This window comes from Lineus longissimus, chromosome 13, assembly GCF_910592395.1.
Source record: "Lineus longissimus chromosome 13, tnLinLong1.2, whole genome shotgun sequence".
Classification (NCBI taxonomy): domain Eukaryota; kingdom Metazoa; phylum Nemertea; class Pilidiophora; order Heteronemertea; family Lineidae; genus Lineus; species Lineus longissimus.
In genome coordinates, this window is record NC_088320.1 from 7,937,382 (window position 1) to 7,957,513 (window position 20,132).

The following is a 20,132-nucleotide window of genomic DNA, read 5'->3' on the forward strand; positions in this document are numbered from 1 at the left end:
GATATGTGATGTATCCTTGCTGGGAGTACCTACCATGAAACTTTTATCAAAAACAAATCAGTAATAAGCGAGAAATCACACTTTTTGAGTTTTGAGTTTGGGCCCCCTGGTGGCCAAGTCAATAATCAGACCGAACCAAAATTCAGTGTAAAAGGTCAACTGACCTAGGGGGTCATTTGTTCAAAGTTTCAAGTTCATAACTGTTGCGGTTGAGAAACGTGCCATAGTTACACTCAAACGACAAATTTATGCCATTTGACCTCTGCGACCTTAAAATGTAGGTCAAATCCGAAAAATCGTGCAACATCTGAGGTAACCTTGCTAGGGGTCCTTGCCATAAAAATTTCATCAAAAACAATTTGCTAATAAGCAGGCTATTGCACTTCTTACTTTTTCTGTTTTGGCCCCCTGGTGGCAAAGTCAAGAATCAGATCAGGCTGAAATTCAGCACCAGAGGTTATCTGATATAGGGGGTTATATGTACCAAGTTTCAAGCTCATAGCTTTGGTGGTTGAGAAACGTGCCATAGTTACACTCAAACGGCCAATTCACGCCATTTGACCTCTGCGACCTTGAAAAGTAGATCAAATTAAAAACCCGTAAGATATATGATGTATCCTTGCTATGAGTACCTACCACAAAAGTTTTATCGAAAACAAGTCACTAATAAGCGAGATATCACACTTTTTAGATATCCACATTTGGCCCCCTGGTGGCCAAGTAGAGAATCAGATCGGACAGAAATTTAGTGTCACGGGTCATCTGACCTAGGGGGTCATGTGTACAAAGTTTTAAGTTCATAGGCCTAGCGGTTAAAAAACGTGCCACTGTTTTTGAACTAGGATACGACGGACGACGACGACGACGACGACGACGACGACGACGACGACGACGACGACGACGGACGACGGACACTGCGGTATCGTATAGACTCCCCTACGGTGAGCCAAAAAGAATTGATATGATACCTGTACATGTAGAATCGAGGTGACTATATTATAAATCTTGCCGAGGAATAGAAAAACAGTTTTTTTTTAAAAATTTATTTCTGATGGTACAGTGTACAGTTGGTGCAACTATTTACAAAGGTGCTTGGAAAGAAATGTTTTTACTCTTTTATAAGACAATAATAGCAGGCTTTGAACTCGCACATGCTCGGTAGTGAAAGGGTTTTGCTGAGCCTTACCGACTGAGCATGAGGTGGGTCCTTCCCATCCTGGCTTACAGGTACACTTTGGTTTTGTTGCATCATTCGGGTCGACAGCACACGTGGCTCCGTTCTTACACAGGGAAATCAATGGGTCGCACGGACCTGAAAGACCAGAGAAATATGGTTGAAGGCGAATCAGATTCACTTACCAAACAAAACAATTTTAACTACAAATCCAGATGGCAGCACCAGTACTAAAAGGTACACTTCCAGTGCATTTTCCATTAAAATTAAGTTTTGTTGATTTTCAATTTTAACTACAAATCCAGATGGCAGCACCAGTACTAAAAGGTACACTTCCAGTGCATTTTCCATTAAAATTAAGTTTTGTTGATTTTCTCCTTTAAACTCATCAAAATAGAATTAAGGACCAATAAAACAACATTTTTGGTGCTATTTTCCCATGTAGAGTAATTAAGGGATGAAATATTCAAATAATCATTGAACCGGGAAACGGCTTTCTCATGATCCACTTGCCTGCAGGGCCCCCTATTGGCAAGTTTTTGTTGTGCAGGGCCCTCATTGAGAACATCACAAGTTGGAAGGGCAGTAGTGACACGTTTGAATACAGCTGACAGGAAAAATTTTGCATGCAGGATATTTGCACGAATTTCGCGAGTAATCGTACATAATGTACATATACTGCCATATTTACAGTCCAAATCACAACTGACATCTCATCTGCCTCCCATCAAAAACACGTAACTTACGCGTTACTTTCACGTAGGTTGCGCAGGTGACTTGAAAGTTCCACGCTGCACACGCAAAACGTGTCAGTCGAGTACCATTTATACAGCTCAGTGAAAGCAATGACTATATGTGACTCGCTCTACCAAAACTAGGCGCTTGTCGCATCTGAACTTGACAGGTTGATACGGACTTGTTGTTCATTTCCCTATTGTAGACCTTTTGTGAAATCTATTACAAACTGATTTGGTTACATTTCACCAAAGGTCTACAATAGGGAAATGAACAACAAGTCCGTATCAACCTGTCAAGTTCAGATGCGACAAGCGCCTAGTTTTGGTAGAGCGGGTCACATATCTTAATAATAATAATAAAGTTAAATTTATAAAGCGCTGTTTCCATTTGAAAATGTTCAAAAGCGCTCTCCACTATAGTTGACAGTCATTAGTTGCGTGAGAAATGTTTTCTGAAAAGCTCAGTTTTTAGAGCCTCAGTTCTTAATCGCCATGGTTGGGTTATTCGTAATCCTGTCTACTTAACAACTTTTCTCTCACGGAACTGGGGTAAAATATGAGTCCTCTGTGATGATTTGATCACAAGATTTCGGTGCAACAATTGTGGCGACGACAAGGCACTGCAGATGAGGTTCGAGTGGTGGCGAAACAAACGCGACTTAAGGGATGTTAATTGTGATTTGGACTGTAGATACGCCATGGGAGAGCCATTTGTGACCCGCCATGGCAAAATAAGTCGCATGTCGCTCCGAGCTTGACAGGTTGAGACGGACTGGTTGTTCATTTCACTCTTGTCTGCCTTTTGTGAAATCTGAGTATATTAATTTCTTCTATTATGTCCTGGTATCATTTTAGGCTCATCTTCTGTGCGACATGCAACTCATTTTGCCATGGTGGGTCACACTTTACAAGAAAACTATTTGGGGACTTGGATTTCAGGAATACCAGATGAACCTAGACTGGGAACAACATGCCCAGAGTTTAGGATCTTATTTCTCAGGGGTGTAGAAATAAGTATCTATCTTCAACTCACCGACCACTTTTATGGTCAACTTGTCACTTTCTGTGCTGCCGCCTGTGTTAATGGCCTTGCAGGAATATTCCCCATCAACAGTCATCTGTGTTGAAAAATCAGCTCCCTTGTTCCCAGTTGACGATTGTTTGACTGTGCCCTTGTACCATTCGTATGAAACCACTACTCCAAGTGCCTTGCATGTCAGTGTCACAGTTGAACCAGTGATAGCATAGTCACCAACTAGCAACTTTTGCTTTGTAATTGTCGGTTTATTCGGTGCTGAAAGAAGAATTTATTCACATCGTCAAATTTTCACATGGACTAAAATTTAAAGGAATCGATTAAAGTGAACTGGGGGTATTGGCTGTCTCACTAAAACCGTGTGGGTGGAGCTAAAGCATGTCAAGTAGATCAAAACCAAGCTGGAGGATGGTTCTGTAAAGGTCAAAAGGGTCAAAGGGTCAAAAGGGTCCAAAGGGTCATAGGGTCAAAGGGTCAAAAGGGTCACAGGGTCAAAAGGGTCAAATAGGGTCAAAAGGTCAAAGGGGTCAAAAGGGTCAAAAGGGTCAAAGGGTCAAAGGGGTCAAAAGGGTCAAAGGGTCAAAAGGGTCAAAAGGGTCAAAAGGGTCAAAAGGGTCAAAAGGGTCACAGGGTCAAAAGGGTCAAAAGGGTCATAAGGCAAAAGTCAATGTAAAGAACCAAAAAGCAGACTAACCAGTAGCGAATGTCTCGGTCTTCGCCGCGCCCTTTGTTCTCATAACAGTAATAGTATATAGGGTGCCAGGGGTTAAACTGGACAATATTGTTAGCGAGGATGGTTCTGTAAAGGTCAAAAGGGTCAAAGGGTCAAAAGGGTCCAAAGGGTCATAGGGTCAAAGGGTCAAAAGGGTCACAGGGTCAAAAGGGTCAAATTGGGTCAAAAGGTCAAAGGGGTCAAAAGGGTCAAAAGGGTCAAAGGGTCAAAGGGGTCAAAAGGGTCAAAGGGTCAAAAGGGTCAAAAGGGTCAAAAGGGTCAAAAGGCAAAAGTCAATGTAAAGAACCAAAAAGCAGACTAACCAGTAGCGAATGTCTCGGTCTTCGCCGCGCCCTTTGTTCTCATAACAGTAATAGTATATAGGGTGCCAGGGGTTAAACTGGACAATATTGTTAGCGGGGGGGGGGGGGGGGGGGTCAACAGCTATAAGAACATTTGGCATGTCGGCCTTGGCATTATCAGCAGTTGGAGAAATGGCGATCTCATAGCTCGTGAAACTCCTACTTGACTTGGTCCATGCAACTTGCTCCTGTCATTGTTATAGAATTGACAGTCGGGACAGAGGCAAGTTTTCAACACCATGGTGGACAAGCAGGCTTCGTCAGCTTGCACTCAGGTCGAATCTCAGAGATCACCTGAACTAGGGGTAAGGCTTGCATGCAGGGAAAGTCATTAGTCCTCGCGATTAAAAAATTCACCACTCATTTTTACAAAAGGTCGTGACACCAATGAGGGAAAGACATTACAAAATAAATACAACAAGAACAATACACATGCCTTATATGGTTATTTATCTTACCTGTGGTGAATGTCTTTGTCTTGGCAGGCCCCTCAACCCCTCCCAGGACTGTTACAACCCTTGCAGTGTATGCGGTCCCGGCTTGTAAAGCTGTTGTAACTGCCTGAGTGGCTGTTTTAGCCAGAGTCTGAGAGCCAAGGACTGCTCCACCTGCTGTTGGTGTAAAAGCGACTTTTAAGCTGTCGAATGACCCTGTTGTTGTTGTCCATTTCACAGTTACTCCCGTTGTTGTAAACGCATCCACTGTTAAATCTGATGCTAGGGCTGGTGGCACTGCAAAGATAAAAGACATATAAACAGATCAGATACATGTACACAGCTATTAGCATGCACCCATGCTAGGGCTGGTGGCACTGCAAAGATAAAAAAGACATAAACAGATCAGATACATGTACACAGCCAATTAGCATGCACCCATGCTAGGGCTGGTGGCACTGCAAAGATAAAAGACACAAACAGATCAGATACATGTACATAGCCATTAGCAACCGTTTCGGAAAAAATCGAGTGGATTTGGAAAAACAGAAATGACAGTACCTCAGATCTGATCTTGACTTATAAGAAGATTTATTTACTGCAAATCAATACAGTCACAGCAACTATCAGGAGATGCTATTATTATTGGACTGTACCAAATGAAGAGAGGTTCTTACATGTGGTGAAAGTCTTGGTCTTTGCTACACCCTTCGTTGTTCCAGCAACTGTCTGGACAGTAACAGTATATAGGGTGCCAGGGGTTAAACTGGAGAGTGTTGTCTTTGGAGGAATCACTGATTGCAGAACACTTGGCGTATCCACCTTGGCACCATTAGCAGTTGGAGAAATGCTGATATCATAGCTGGTAAAAGGTCCAGGACTTGGTTTGGTCCATTCAACTGTTGCTCCATTTGGAGTTATTAGAGAAATTGTCAGGTCAACAGCAATGTCTGGAGGCACTGAAAGTACAAAACAGGAGAATATGTCCAATTTATGCGGACATGGCGTACCAGTTATAAAGAAGGCTCATTACCAGAAGAAGATAATTTAAATTATGATGAGCCTCTGCCTCAACACTTTTAGAGCCATTCAACATGAACCTAACATCCCATTTCTGGCCAAAAATTACTGCCATCCATCCAGTTGCTTATTAGTTGAAGGAGTTCCAATTGCTTAAGGATTTCAAGTTCTAGCCAAAATGGTGGCACCTGTGGTCAACTCTTAAATTCAGAGAATACAGCCCTCAGAGAACTATCCAATCCCTAATTGAGAAAAAAACAAGACATATAAATTGGAAGAGATGTTCTTACATGTGGTGAAAGACTTGGTCTTTGTAGCCCCCTTCGTTGTTCCAACAACTGTCCTGACAACTACACTATATTGCACATTTGGTGTCAAACTTGATAATGTTGTTGTCGGTGGATCGACAGATTGCAGAACACTAGGTGAATCCACCGTGGCACCATTATCCGTTGGAGAAATGGTGATATCGTAGCTAGTAAAAGTTCCAGGACTTGGTTTGGTCCATTCAACTTTTGCTGTAGTCGCCGTTATTAGAGAAATTGTCAGGTCAGCTGGAATGTCTGGAGGCACTGAAAGTACAAAATGAAAAGGCCAGGGGCCATTGTGCTCACCATTAGATGGTTAGATTTATCCATGATATCACATTGGTGGCAATCAGACAAGTATATGTAGTTAATGCGCAACAATTGCATTTTCAACCCTTTGAACACTGAGCTCTGGCGGGTATTTTTGGGTCTTTTCAAAAAGAAATAAAAAAAAGCTAAGAGGAGGTACACGTAGCTTCATAAAGTAAACTTTACTGTATTCATCTATTTTCCTGCTTCTAGATAGAATATCTAAAAACTTTTCTAACTCCGTTCCCATGGGCAAGGGTCTTTTTCAGCACCCCTAGGACCCCCCCCCCCCCCCCCACTTGGCACCCGCTTGGAAACAAATGAAATAATATCACTATATTAATAGCTATAATAGCTGTAGACTTGGTACATATCTTATTTTCTTGCTTGTGTCGTGACTAAGTCATCTGAGCGGCAATAAGACTGGCCACTTACAGAGAAGGTCCTGCTAAGACTTGGGCAGGAAACACTTTAAACTACCTAGTATTTACGACCAGAAACAATTGACTTCCATACACTGTCCTTATTTACAATATCGTACTTCAAACTTCCATTTACAAGCAAGCATTACGTCGTCATATCATCACACAACTCAGTTCTTATATTTACAACCTCAAACTTCTGTCACAACCGTGATTTACGCACTATAAACCTCAGACTCAATCGCAACAGGATATTCATTCTCTCAGAATATTCTATGTCCACAACGTAGGACCCTTATTAAATGATGAGTGAACAAAGTGTTCACACAGAGAAGTTTGTCTCAAAGAGGTGCAGCGCTATAACTTACACAACTGAGAAGACGAAACCCAATGTCAGTGCAGCGCTATAACTTACACATTCTAAGGGGGATAGATGAGTACAGCGCAATAACTTAAACTCGGAAGAGAGAGTTGAGTGCACAGCTCGAGGCTTGCCACACTCCAGAATCTAACTGAAAACACCAGTTTATATACACGTCCAACAGTGTAAGAACACAATAAAATCAATACAAAGGGAGTGAACATCTCAAGTAGTCATCAATATCATTATCTGAAGTCCAAGGAAAAAATTGGTGATGACCTAGTCATCAAAAAGGCAAAAAAGGTTTAGCATACGTACATGTAGTGAATGTCTTTGTCTTGGCAGGCCCCTCAACCCCTCCCAGGACTGTTACAACCCTTGCAGTGTATGCGGTCCCGGCTTGTAAAGCTGTTGTAACTGCCTGAATGGCTGTTTTAGCAGGAGTCTGAGTGCCAAGGACTGCTCCACCTGCTGTTGGTGCAAAAGTGACCTTGAAGGTGTCGAATGTCCCTGTTGTTGGTGTCCATTTCACAGTTACTCCCGTTGTTGTAAACGTATCCACTGTTAAATCTGATGTTAGGGCTGGTGGCACTGCAAAGATAAAAGACATAAACAGATTAGATACATGTACACAGCTATTAGCATGCACCCATGCTAGGGCTGGTGGCACTGCAAAGATAAAAGACATAAACAGATACATGTACATAGCCATGATATCACATTGGTGGCAATAGGACAAGTAAATGAAGTTATAATGCGCAATAATTGCATTTTTAACCCTTTGAACACTGAGCTCTGGCGGGTATTTTTGGGTATTTTCAAAAAGAAACTAGAAATATATAACGCAATTGGGGCAAATTGCGAATGTATGCCCCCGCTCTGGTGTGTTCGGTGTGTTAATATGTTCATTGCGCGCGTTATTTAGCCTATAAATATGAAATTGTGGCTATAAGCGCACCTCGAATATAAGCGCAATGCGCTTTTTAGCGCATAAATACGATAATATCTTCTCTGTGGCTGTTTATGAAATTTTGTGGAGGCTCTCAATTGACATCCACAATAATATGGCTGTTGACTGGGCTAGTTGGTCTGACAATAGACATGCACGTGAACAGCAGAGGTTGGTTTTCCCATTTACTCACTACAGAGGTGAAGCGTGGTCTATACTATTTTCGGCGTTGTCATCTCCTTGATCTTTTAAGTTTTTGCCGTTTCCAAGGCGATTGCCTCGATAGGGAACCTCCCCTACCATAGACCATTACGCCACAAAAGTTTGAAGACTGTTGGACCTCCGGTTCTCCAGTTAACGAGCGGAATGCGAATATCTAAGATGGTGGCTGGCGGCCATCTTTGATTTCGGGTCGGGCCCAAAATCGATAGGGAACCTCCCCTACCATAGACCATTACGCAACAAAAGTTTGAAGACTGTTGGACCTCCGGTTCTCTAGTTAACGAGCGGAATGCGAAAATCTAAGATGGTGGCTGGCGGCCCTCTTTGATTTCGGGTCGGGCCCAAAATCGATAGGGAACCTCCCCTACCATAGACCATTACACCACAAAAGTTTGAAGACTGTTGGACCTCCGGTTCTCCAGTTAATGAGCGGAATGCCAAAATCTAAGATGGTGGCTGGCGGCCATCTTTGATTTCGGGTCGGGCCCAAAATCGATAGGGAACCTCCCCTACCATAGACCATCACGCCACAAAAGTTTGAAGACTGTTGGACCTCCGGTTCTCTAGTTAACGAGCGGAATGCGAAAATCTAAGATGGTGGCTGGCGGCCATCTTGGATTTCGGTTCGGGCCCAAAATCGATAGGGAACCTCCCCTACCATAGACCATCACACCACAAAAGTTTGAAGACTGTTGGACCTCTGGTTCTCTAGTAAACGAGCGGAATGGGAAAATCTAAGATGGCGGCTGGCGGCCATATTGGATTTTGGAACGCGACAAAAAACAATAGGGACCCTTTGACACACTAGGCCTACATCCTCTAAAAATTTCAAGTCAGCCGAGCAAGGGGTTCTTGAGTTATAGTCTGGAATTCAGTGCGGCGGACGCGGCCAGAAACCACCTAAGAACATAATGCCCCCACTTTAGCGGGGGCATAATTAAAAAAAGCTAAGAGGAGGTACATGTAGCTTCATAAAGCAAACTTTACTGTATTCATCTATTCTCCTGCTTTTATATAGAATATCTAAAAACTTTTCTGACTCTGTTCCCATGGGCAAGGGTCTTTTTCAGCGGCCCTAGGACTCCCAATCCCCCCCCCCCCCCCCCCACTTGGCACCCACTTGGCACCCGCTTGGAAACAAACGAAATAATATCACTATATTAATAGCTATAATAACTGTAGACTTGGTACATATCTCATTTTCTTGCTTGTGTTGTGACTAAATCGTCTGAGCGGCAAGAAGACTAGCCACTTACAGAGAAGGTCCTGCTAAGACTTTGGCAGGAAACACTTTAAACTACCTAGTATTTACGACCAGAAACAATTGATTTCCATACACTGTACTTATTTACAATCTCGTACTTCAAACTTTCATTTACAAGCAAGCATTACGTCGTCATATCATCACACAACTCAGTTCTTATATTCACAACCTCAAACTTCTGTCACAACCGTGATTTACGCACTATAAACCTCAGGCTCAATCACAACAGGATATTCATTCTCTCAGAATATTCTATGTCCACAACGTAGGACCCTTATTAAATGATGAGTGAACAAAGTGTTCACACAGAGAAATTTGTCTCAAAGAGGTGCAGTGCTATAACTTACACAACTGAGAAGACGAAACCCAAATTCAGTGCAGCGCTATAACTTACACATTCTAAGGAGGATAGATGAGTACAGCGCCATAACTTAAACTCGGAAGAGAGAGTTGAGTGCACAGCTCGAGGCTTGCCACACTCCAGAATCTAACTGAAAACACCAGTTTGTATACACGTCCAACAGTGTAAGAACACAATAAAATCAATACGAAGGGAGTGAACATCTCAAGTAGTGATCAATATCATTATCTGAAGTCCAAGGAAAAAATTGGTGATGACCTAGTCATCAAAAAGGCAAAAAATAGCATCGCAAAGCGAGCATAACCCCTCAGCCTATTAAGGTTGAAGGTGAGATAATGGTGAAGTTGGCTGAGTGGAGTGGCTAGTTTGCATATGGAAATTAAAATTGTGGAAACCTATTTTGAGGATGTGAGCGTGGCGGCCATATTGATTTTCGAATCGCGCTGATTTTTGAAAGGAACCTTCCCCTTACAAAACTGCATTAGGCCTACACTCACTAAAAATTGATTCCATCCTCCAAGCCGTTCTCCTCGAAATTGACGGAAACCGATTTCAAGCAAGCCGCCCTAGTGGCCATATTGATAATCGGAACGCGCCTGTTTTCGAAAGGAGCCTCGCTCTAGTCACCCTCAAGGTACATACCAAAAATGAATTTAATCAGACGGTTCTCCTCGAAATTGACAGAAAACCGATTTCAAGCACGCCGCCCTGTGAGCATATTGACAATCAGAACGAGCCGGTTTTCAAAAGACCTTCCTCGAGTCATCCCCAACGCACATACCAAAAAATCATGATTTTAGCTAGCATAATTCCTGAGATATAGCCGAAAGTAGTTTTTTGCATGAAGCGCCCCCTGGGGCCAAGTGTAGGTTGAAAACCGTCGAAACTGCCAAAACGCACAATGGTACCATAAGACCTTCAAACCACCCAAAGATAAAATGCTCAGCATTTATGGTTACGGATATATGTTCCGGAAACCACTGATGGTCAATTTACGCTACTTGACCCCTGTGACCTTGAAAAGTAGGTCAAATCAAAAACCCGGGTATTATGTGATGTAGTCTCATGAGTACTGTCCTCAGTACAAATATCATGATTTTAGCTAGCATAATTCATGAGATATAGCAAAAAGTAGTTTTTTGCATGAAGCGCCCCCTGGGGCCAAGTGTAGGTTGAAAACCGTCAAAACTGCCAAAAGGCACAATGGTAGGGCCTACCATAAGACCTTCAAACCACCCAGAGATGAAATGCCCAGCATTTATGGTTACGGATATATGTTCCGGAAACCACTGATGGTCAATTTACGCTAATTGACCCCTGTGACCTTGAAAAGTAGGTCAAATCGAAAACCCGGGTATTATATGATGTAGTCTCATGAGTACTGTCCTCAGTTAAAATATCATGATTCAAGCTAGCATAATTCATGAGATATAGCCAAAAGTAGTTTTTTGCATGAAGCGCCCCCTGGGGCCAAGTGTAGGTCGAAAACCGTCAAAACTGCCAAAAGGTACAATGGTACCATAAGACCTTCAAACCACCCAGAGATGAAATGCCCAGCATTTATGGTTACGGATATATGTTCCGGAAACCACTGATGGTCAATTTATGCTACTGATGGTCAATTTACGCTACTTGACCCCTGTGACCTTGAAAAGTAGGTCAAATCAAAAACCCGGGTATTATGTGATGTTGTCTCATGAGTACTGTCCTCAGTAAAAATATCATGATTCAAGCTAGCATAATTCATGAGATATAGCCAAAAGTAGTTTTTTGCATGAAGCGCCCCCTGGGGCCAAGTGTAGGTTGAAAACCGTCAAAACTGCCAAAAGGCACAATGGTACCATAAGACCTTCAAACCACCCAGAGTTGAAATGCCCAGCATTTATGGTTACGGATATATAATCCGGAAACCACTTATGGTCAATTTACGCTACTTGACCCCTGTGACCTTGAAAAAAGGTCAAATCAAAAACCCGGGTATTATGTGATGTAGTCTCATGAGTACTGTCCTCAGTAAAAATATCATGATTCAAGCTAGCATAATTCATGAGATATAGCCAAAAGTAGTTTTTTGCATGAAGCGCCCCCTGGGGCCAAGTGTAGGTTGAAAACCGTCAAAACTGCCAAAAGGCACAATGGTACCATAAGACCTTCAAACCACCTAGAGATGAAATGCCCAGCATTTATGGTTACGGATATATTTTCCGGAAACCACTGATGGTCAATTTACGCTACTTGACCCCTGTGACCTTGAAAAGTAGGTCAAATCAAAAACCCGGGTATTATGTGATGTAGTCTCATGAGTACTGTCCTCAGTAAAAATATCATGATTCTAGCTAGCATAATTCATGAGATATAGCCAAAAGTAGTTTTTTGCATGAAGCGCCCCCTGGGGCCAAGTGTAGGTCGAAAACTGTCAAAACTGCCAAAAGGCACAATGGTACCATAAGACCTTCAAACCACCCAGAGATGAAATGCCTAGCATTTATGGTTACGGATATATGTTCCGGAAACCACTGATGGTCAATTTACGCTACTTGACCCCTGTGACCTTGAAAAGTAGGTCAAATCAAAAACCCGGGTATTATGTGATGTAGTCTCATGAGTACTGTCCTCAGTAAAAATATCATGATTTTAGCTAGCATAATTCATGAGATATAGCAAAAAGTAGTTTTTTGCATGAAGCGCCCCCTGGGGCCAAGTGTAGGTTGAAAACCGTCAAAACTGCCAAAAGGCACAATGGTAGGGCCTACCATAAGACCTTCAAACCACCCAGAGATGAAATGCCCAGCATTTATGGTTACGGATATATGTTCCGGAAACCACTGATGGTCAATTTACGCTAATTGACCCCTGTGACCTTGAAAAGTAGGTCAAATCGAAAACCTGGGTATTATATGATGTAGTCTCATGAGTACTGTCCTCAGTTAAAATATCATGATTCAAGCTAGCATAATTCATGAGATATAGCCAAAAGTAGTTTTTTGCATGAAGCGCCCCCTGGGGCCAAGTGTAGGTCGAAAACCGTCAAAACTGCCAAAAGGCACAATGGTACCATAAGACCTTCAAACCACCCAGAGATGAAATGCCCAGCATTTATGGTTACGGATATATGTTCCGGAAACCAGTGATGGTCAATTTATGCTACTGATGGTCAATTTACGCTACTTGACCCCTGTGACCTTGAAAAGTAGGTCAAATCAAAAACCCGGGTATTATGTGATGTAGTCTCATGAGTACTGTCCTCAGTAAAAATATCATGATTCAAGCTAGCATAATTCATGAGATATAGCCAAAAGTAGTTTTTTGCATGAAGCGCCCCCTGGGGCCAAGTGTAGGTTGAAAACCGTCAAAACTGCCAAAAGGCACAATGGTACCATAAGACCTTCAAACCACCCAGAGTTGAAATGCCCAGCATTTATGGTTACGGATATATGTTCCGGAAACCACTGATGGTCAATTTACGCTACTTGACCCCTGTGACCTTGAAAAAAGGTCAAATCAAAAACCCGGGTATTATGTGATGTAGTCTCATGAGTACTGTCCTCAGTAAAAATATCATGATTCAAGCTAGCATAATTCATGAGATATAGCCAAAAGTAGTTTTTTGCATGAAGCGCCCCCTGGGGCCAAGTGTAGGTTGAAAACCGTCAAAACTGCCAAAAGGCACAATGGTACCATAAGACCTTCAAACCACCCAGAGATGAAATGCCCAGCATTTATGGTTACGGATATATTTTCCGGAAACCACTGATGGTCAATTTACGCTACTTGATCCCTGTGACCTTGAAAAGTAGGTCAAATCAAAAACCCGGGTATTATGTGATGTAGTCTCATGAGTACTGTCCTCAGTAAAAATATCATGATTCTAGCTAGCATAATTCATGAGATATAGCCAAAAGTAGTTTTTTGCATGAAGCGCCCCCTGGGGCCAAGTGTAGGTCGAAAACTGTCAAAACTGCCAAAAGGCACAATGGTACCATAAGACCTTCAAACCACCCAGAGATGAAATGCCTAGCATTTATGGTTACGGATATATGTTCCGGAAACCACTGATGGTCAATTTACGCTACTAGACCCCTGTGACCTTGAAAAGTAGGTCAAATCAAAAACCCGGGTATTATGTGACGTAGTCTCATGAGTACTGTCCTCAGTAAAAATATCCAGAGATGAAATGGCCAGCATTTATGGTTACGAATATATGCTCCGGAAACGAGATCAACGGACAGACGGACCGACAGACGGACGGACCGCCCGACAGACGGCGAACGCCTCGACAATACCCCTCTAGCCTTTATGGGCTGAGGGGTAAAAAGGTTTAGCATACGTACATGTAGTGAATGTCTTTGTCTTGGCAGGCCCCTCAACCCCTCCCAGGACTGTTACAACCCTTGCAGTGTATGCGGTCCCAGCTTGTAAAGCTGTTGTAACTGCCTGAATAGCTGTTTTAGCAGGAGTCAGAGTGTCAGTGACTGCTCCACCTGCTGTTGGTGTAAAAGTGACCTTGAAGTTGGTGAATGATCCTGTTGTTAGTGTCCATTTCACAGTTACTCCCGTTGTTGTAAACGTATCCACTGTTAAATCTGATGTTAGGGCTGGTGGCACTGCAAAGATAAAAGACATAAACAGATCAGATACATGTACATAGCCAATTAGCATGCACCCATGCTAGGGCTGGTGGCACTGCAAAGATAAAAGACATAAACAGATACATGTACATAGCCATTAGCATGCACCCATGCTAAGGCTGGTGGCACTGCAAAGATAAAAGACGTAAACAGATACATGTACATAGCCATGATATCACATTGGTGGCAATCGGACAAGTAAATGAAGTTATAATGCGTAATAATTGCATTTTTAACCCTTTGAACACTGAGCTCTGGCTGGTATTTTTGGGTATTTTCAAAGAGAAATTTAAAAAGCTAAGATGAGGTACATGTAGCTTCATAAAGCAAACTTTACTGTATTCATCTATTCTCCTGCTTTTACATAGAATATCTAAAACTCTGTTCCCATGGGCAAGGGTCTTTTTCAGCGCCCCTAGGACTCCAAACCCCCCCCCCCCCCCACTTGGCACCCGTTTGGAAACAAATATAATAATATCACTATATTAATAGCTATAATAACTGTAGACTTGGTACATATCTTATTTTCTTGCTTGTGTTGTGACTAAATTGTCTGAGCGGCAAGAAGACTAGCCACTTACAGAGAAGGTCCTGCTAAGACTTGGGCAGGAAACACTATAAACTACCTAGTATTTACGACCAGAAACAATTGATTTCCATACACTGTACTTATTTACAATCTCGTACTTCAAACTTTCATTTACAAGCAAGCATTACGTCGTCATATCATCACACAACTCAGTTCTTATATTTACAACCTCAAACTTCTGTCACAACCGACGTGATTTACGCACTATAAACCTCAGACTCAATCGCAACAGGATATTCATTCTCTCAGAATACTCTATGTCCACAACGTTGTTCCCTTATTAAATGATGAGTGAACAAAGTGTTCACACAGAGAAGTTTGTCTCAAAGAGGTGCAGCGCTATAACTTACGAAACTGAGAAGACGAAACCCAAAGTCAGTGCAGCGCTATTACTTACACATTCTAAGGGGGATAGATGAGAACAGCACTATAACTTAAACTCGGAAGAGAGAGTTGAGTGCACAGCTTGAGGCTTGCCACACTCCAGAATCTAACTGAAAACACCAGTTTATATACACGCCCAACAGTGTAAGAACACAATAAATTTCAATACGAAGGGAGTGAACATCTCAAGTAGTCATCAATATCATTATCTGAAGTCCAAGGAAAAAATTGGTGATGACCCAGTCATCAAAAAGGCAAAAAAGGGTTAGCATACGTACATGTAGTGAATGTCTTTGTCTTGGCAGGCCCCTCAACCCCTCCCAGGACTGTTACAACCCTTGCAGTGTATGCGGTCCCGGCTTGTAAAGCTGTTGTAACTGCCTGAATGGCTGTTTTAGCAGGAGTCTGAGTGCCAATGACTGCTCCACCTGCTGTTGGTGCAAAAGTGACCTTGAAGGTGTCGAATGTCCCTGTTGTTAGTGTCCATTTCACAGTTACTCCCGTTGTTGTAAACGTATCCACTGTTAAATCTGATGTTAGGGCTGGTGGCACTGCAAAGATAAAAGACATAAACAGATTAGATACATGTACACAGCTATTAGCATGCACCCATGCTAGGGCTGGTGGCACTGCAAAGATAAAAGACATAAACAGATACATGTACATAGCCATGATATCACATTGGTGGCAATAGGACAAGTAAATGAAGTTATAATGCGCAATAATTGCATTTTTAACTCTTTGAACACTGATCTCTGGCGGGTATTTTTGGGTATTTTCAAAAAGAAACTAGAAATATATAACGCAATTGGGGCAAATTGCGAATGTATGCCCCCGCTCTGGTGTGTTCGGTGTGTTAATATGTTCATTGCGCGCGTTATTTAGCCTATAAATATGAAATTGTGGCTATAAGCGCACCTCGAATATAAGCGCAATGCGCTTTTTAGCGCATAAATACGATAATATCTTCTCTGTGGCTGTTTATGAAATTTTGTGGAGGCTCTCAAATGACATCCACAATAATATGGCTGTTGACTGGGCTAGTTGGTCTGACAATAGACATGCACGTGAACAGCAGAGGTTGGTTTTCCCATTTACTCACTACAGAGGTGAAGCGTGGTCTATACTATTTTCGCCGTTGTCATCTCCTTGATCTTTTAAGTTTTTGCCGTTTCCAAGGCGATTGCCTGCTAGCAATTTACACAGAAGATCAGTGGGCAAGCTGTTGACCCTGTTACTGGAACAGCATCAATTATGCGATCGCCTGGAATCAGTCACAGAATATCTGGTACTCAGGAAGTTAAAGACTAGTCACTGCCGGGTAGCTAGTGCAATCTGCTAGAATCAGTCACAGAATATCCATTGCTCACATGCTAATGAATAACAACTGTCAGGCTATTTATCCCTTCTCCTGGTGTCAGTCACAGAATATCCAATGCTCGGATATCAATGAATAGGAATTGCCTAGCTATTTATCTCATCTCCTGATGTCAGTCACAGAATATCCATTGCTTACATGCTAATGAATATCAACTGTCAGGCTATTTATCCCTTCTCCTGGTGTCAGTCACAGAATATCCAATGCTCGGATATCAATGACTAGCAACTGCGTGGCTATTTAACTCTTTCAGTGCCCAGGATTTGGGCATTTTTGGGCATTGTCACTACCCAAAATCTCACAAAAATAATTGAGATACACTCATCAAAATTCTTCAAAACCTTTGTCTTTACCTCCTGTTTCAATAAAACAGCAGTAATAAGTAGGGGCATACTAGGATTATGTTCTAAATTTTTTTGAGGGAGTGGTATTTTTGGCCGATTTTCACCATTTTTCACCTAAAATGAGGGGTGGCAAACCCCACCCCACCCTCTCAGTCGAAAAAATTATTCAATTTGGACGCCCCAGGCCAGAGAAACCATATGAACCACATTTGAGTAGCTGGGGACATCTGGTGTCGTCTGGAGGAACTAAAATACCTTAATATTTAGGACGTACATGTACGTCCTTGGCACTGAAAGAGTTAATTTATCTCATCTCTTATCTTATCTCATCTCAGCAAAAATCTAAGATGGCGGCTGGAGGCCATTTTGGATTCTGGAATGCGCCCAAAATCGATAAAGGAAACTCCCCTACTGAAGACCATTACACCACAGAAGTTTGAAGTGTGTCAAACCTCTAGTTCTTCAGTTAACAATCGGAATACCAAAATCTAAGTTGGCTGCTGGCAGCCATATTGGATTTTGGAACACGCCCAAAATTGATAGAGAGCATCCCCTGAATGACCATTGCACCACAAAAGTTTGAAGTGTGTCAAACCTCTAGTTCTTCAGTTAACAATCGGAATACCAAAATCTAAGTTGGCTGCTGGCAGCCATATTGAATTTTGGGTCAGGCCCAAAATCGACAGGGTACCTCCCCTACACAACCTCATCACACCACATAAGTTTCAGGTCTGTCACTCACTTGGTTCTTGAGTTACAGGTCGGAATGCGAAAAACCAAGTCGGGCCTGGCAGCCATCTTGGATTTCAGATCGGGCCCAAAATGGATAGGGAACCTCCCCTACACTAGGTAATAACACCACATAAGTTTCAGGTCTGTCACTCACTCGGTTTTTAATTTACGGGGCGGAATACAAATCACCAAGTCGGGGACCTGGTGGCCATCTTTGATTTCGGGTCTGGCCCAAAATCGATAGGGAACCTCCCCTACCATAGACCATTACGCCACAAAAGTTTGAAGACTGTTGGACCTCCGGTTCTCCAGTTAACGAGCGGAATGCCAAAATCTAAGATGGTGGCTGGCGGCCATCTTTGATTTCGGGTCGGGCCCAAAATCGATAGGGAACCTCCCCTACCATAGACCATTACGCCACAAAAGTTTGAAGACTGTTGGACCTCCGGTTCTCCAGTTAACGAGCGGAATGCGAATATCTAAGATGGTGGCTGGCGGCCATCTTTGATTTCGGGTCGGGCCCAAAATCGATAGGGAACCTCCCCTACCATAGACCATTACGCCACAAAAGTTTGAAGACTGTTGGACCTCCGGTTCTCTAGTTAACGAGCGGAATGCGAAAATCTAAGATGGTGGCTGGCGGCCATCTTTGATTTTGGGTGGGGCCCAAAATCGATAGGGAACCTCCCCTACCATAGACCATTACACCACAAAAGGTTGAAGACTGTTGGACCTCCGGTTCTCTAGTAAACGAGCGGAATGCGAAAATCTAAGATGGTGGCTGGCGGCCATCTTTGATTTTGGGTGGGGCCCAAAATCGATAGGGAACCTCCCCTACCATAGACCATTACACCACAAAAGGTTGAAGACTGTTGGACCTCCGGTTCTCTAGTAAACGAGCGGAATGCGAAAATCTAAGATGGCGGCTGGCGGCCATATTGGATTTTGGAACGCGACAAAAAACAATAGGGACCCTTTGACACACTAGGCCTACACCCCCTAAAAATTTCAAGTCAGCCGAGCAAGGGGTTCTTGAGTTATAGTCTGGAATTCAGTGCGGCGGACGCGGCGGACGCGGCCGGAAACCACCTAAGAACATAATGCCCCCACTTTAGCGGGGGCATAATTAAAAAAAGCTAAGAGGAGGTACATGTAGCCTCATAAAGCAAACTTTACTGTATTCATCTATTCTCCTGCTTTTATATAGAATATCTAAAAACTTTTCTGACTCTGTTCCCATGGGCAAGGGTCTTTTTCAGCGCCCCTAGGACTCCCAATCCCTCCCCCCCCCCCCCCCCCACTTGGCACCCACTTGGCACCCGCTTGGAAACAAACGAAATAATATCACTATATTAATAGCTATAATAACTGTAGACTTGGTACATATCTCATTTTCTTGCTTGTGTTGTGACTAAATTGTCTGAGCGGCAAGAAGACTAGCCACTTACAGAGAAGGTCCTGCTAAGACTTTGGCAGGAAACACTTTAAACTACCTAGTATTTACGACCAGAAACAATTGATTTCCATACACTGTACTTATTTACAATCTCGTACTTCAAACTTTCATTTACAAGCAAGCATTACGTCGTCATATCATCACACAACTCAGTTCTTATATTCACAACCTCAAACTTCTGTCACAACCGTGATTTACGCACTATAAACCTCAGGCTCAATCACAACAGGATATTCATTCTCTCAGAATATTCTATGTCCACAACGTAGGACCCTTATTAAATGATGAGTGAACAAAGTGTTCACACAGAGAAATTTGTCTCAAAGAGGTGCAGCGCTATAACTTACACAACTGAGAAGACGAAACCCAAAGTCAGTGCAGCGCTATAACTTACACATTCTAAGGAGGATAGATGAGTACAGCGCCATAACTTAAACTCGGAAGAGAGAGTTGAGTGCACAGCTCGAGGCTTGCCACGCTCCAGAATCTAACTGAAAACACCAGTTTGTATACACGTCCAACAGTGTAAGAACACAATAAAATCAATACGAAGGGAGTGAACATCTCAAGTAGTGATCAATATCATTATCTGAAGTCCAAGGAAAAAATTGGTGATGACCTAGTCATCAAAAAGGCAAAAAATAGCATCGCAAAGCGAGCATAACCCCTCAGCCTATTAAGGTTGAAGGTGAGATAATGGTGAAGTTGGCTGAGTGGAGTGGCTAGTTTGCATATGGAAATTAAAATTGTGGAAACCTATTTTGAGGATGTGAGCGTGGCGGCCATATTGATTTTCGAATCGCGCTGATTTTTGAAAGGAACCTTCCCCTTACAAAACTGCATTAGGCCTACACTCACTAAAAATTGATTCCATCCTCCAAGCCGTTCTCCTCGAAATTGATGGAAACCGATTTAAAGCACGTTGCCCTGGTGACCATATTGAGAATCAG

General features: G+C 42.7%; 1 protein-coding gene across 5 annotated transcripts in view; it reads right to left on the minus strand.

Moving 5' to 3' along the window:
• The window catches only part of LOC135497923 (uncharacterized), a 177,784-nt gene that overhangs the window by 105,680 nt on the left and 51,972 nt on the right, over positions 1-20,132 (minus strand). For all 5 annotated transcript variants that reach the window (XM_064787955.1, XM_064787952.1, XM_064787953.1 and 2 more), the window contains exons 8-15: positions 15,551-15,823; positions 14,003-14,275; positions 7,194-7,466; positions 5,766-6,047; positions 5,133-5,414; positions 4,480-4,752; positions 2,945-3,205; positions 1,187-1,312 (exon numbers count right to left, since the gene is read on the minus strand). In XM_064787955.1, coding sequence (XP_064644025.1) covers positions 1,187-1,312; positions 2,945-3,205; positions 4,480-4,752; positions 5,133-5,414; positions 5,766-6,047; positions 7,194-7,466; positions 14,003-14,275; positions 15,551-15,823 — 2,043 coding nt within the window. The remainder of the gene's footprint in view (positions 1-1,186; positions 1,313-2,944; positions 3,206-4,479; positions 4,753-5,132; positions 5,415-5,765; positions 6,048-7,193; positions 7,467-14,002; positions 14,276-15,550; positions 15,824-20,132) is intronic.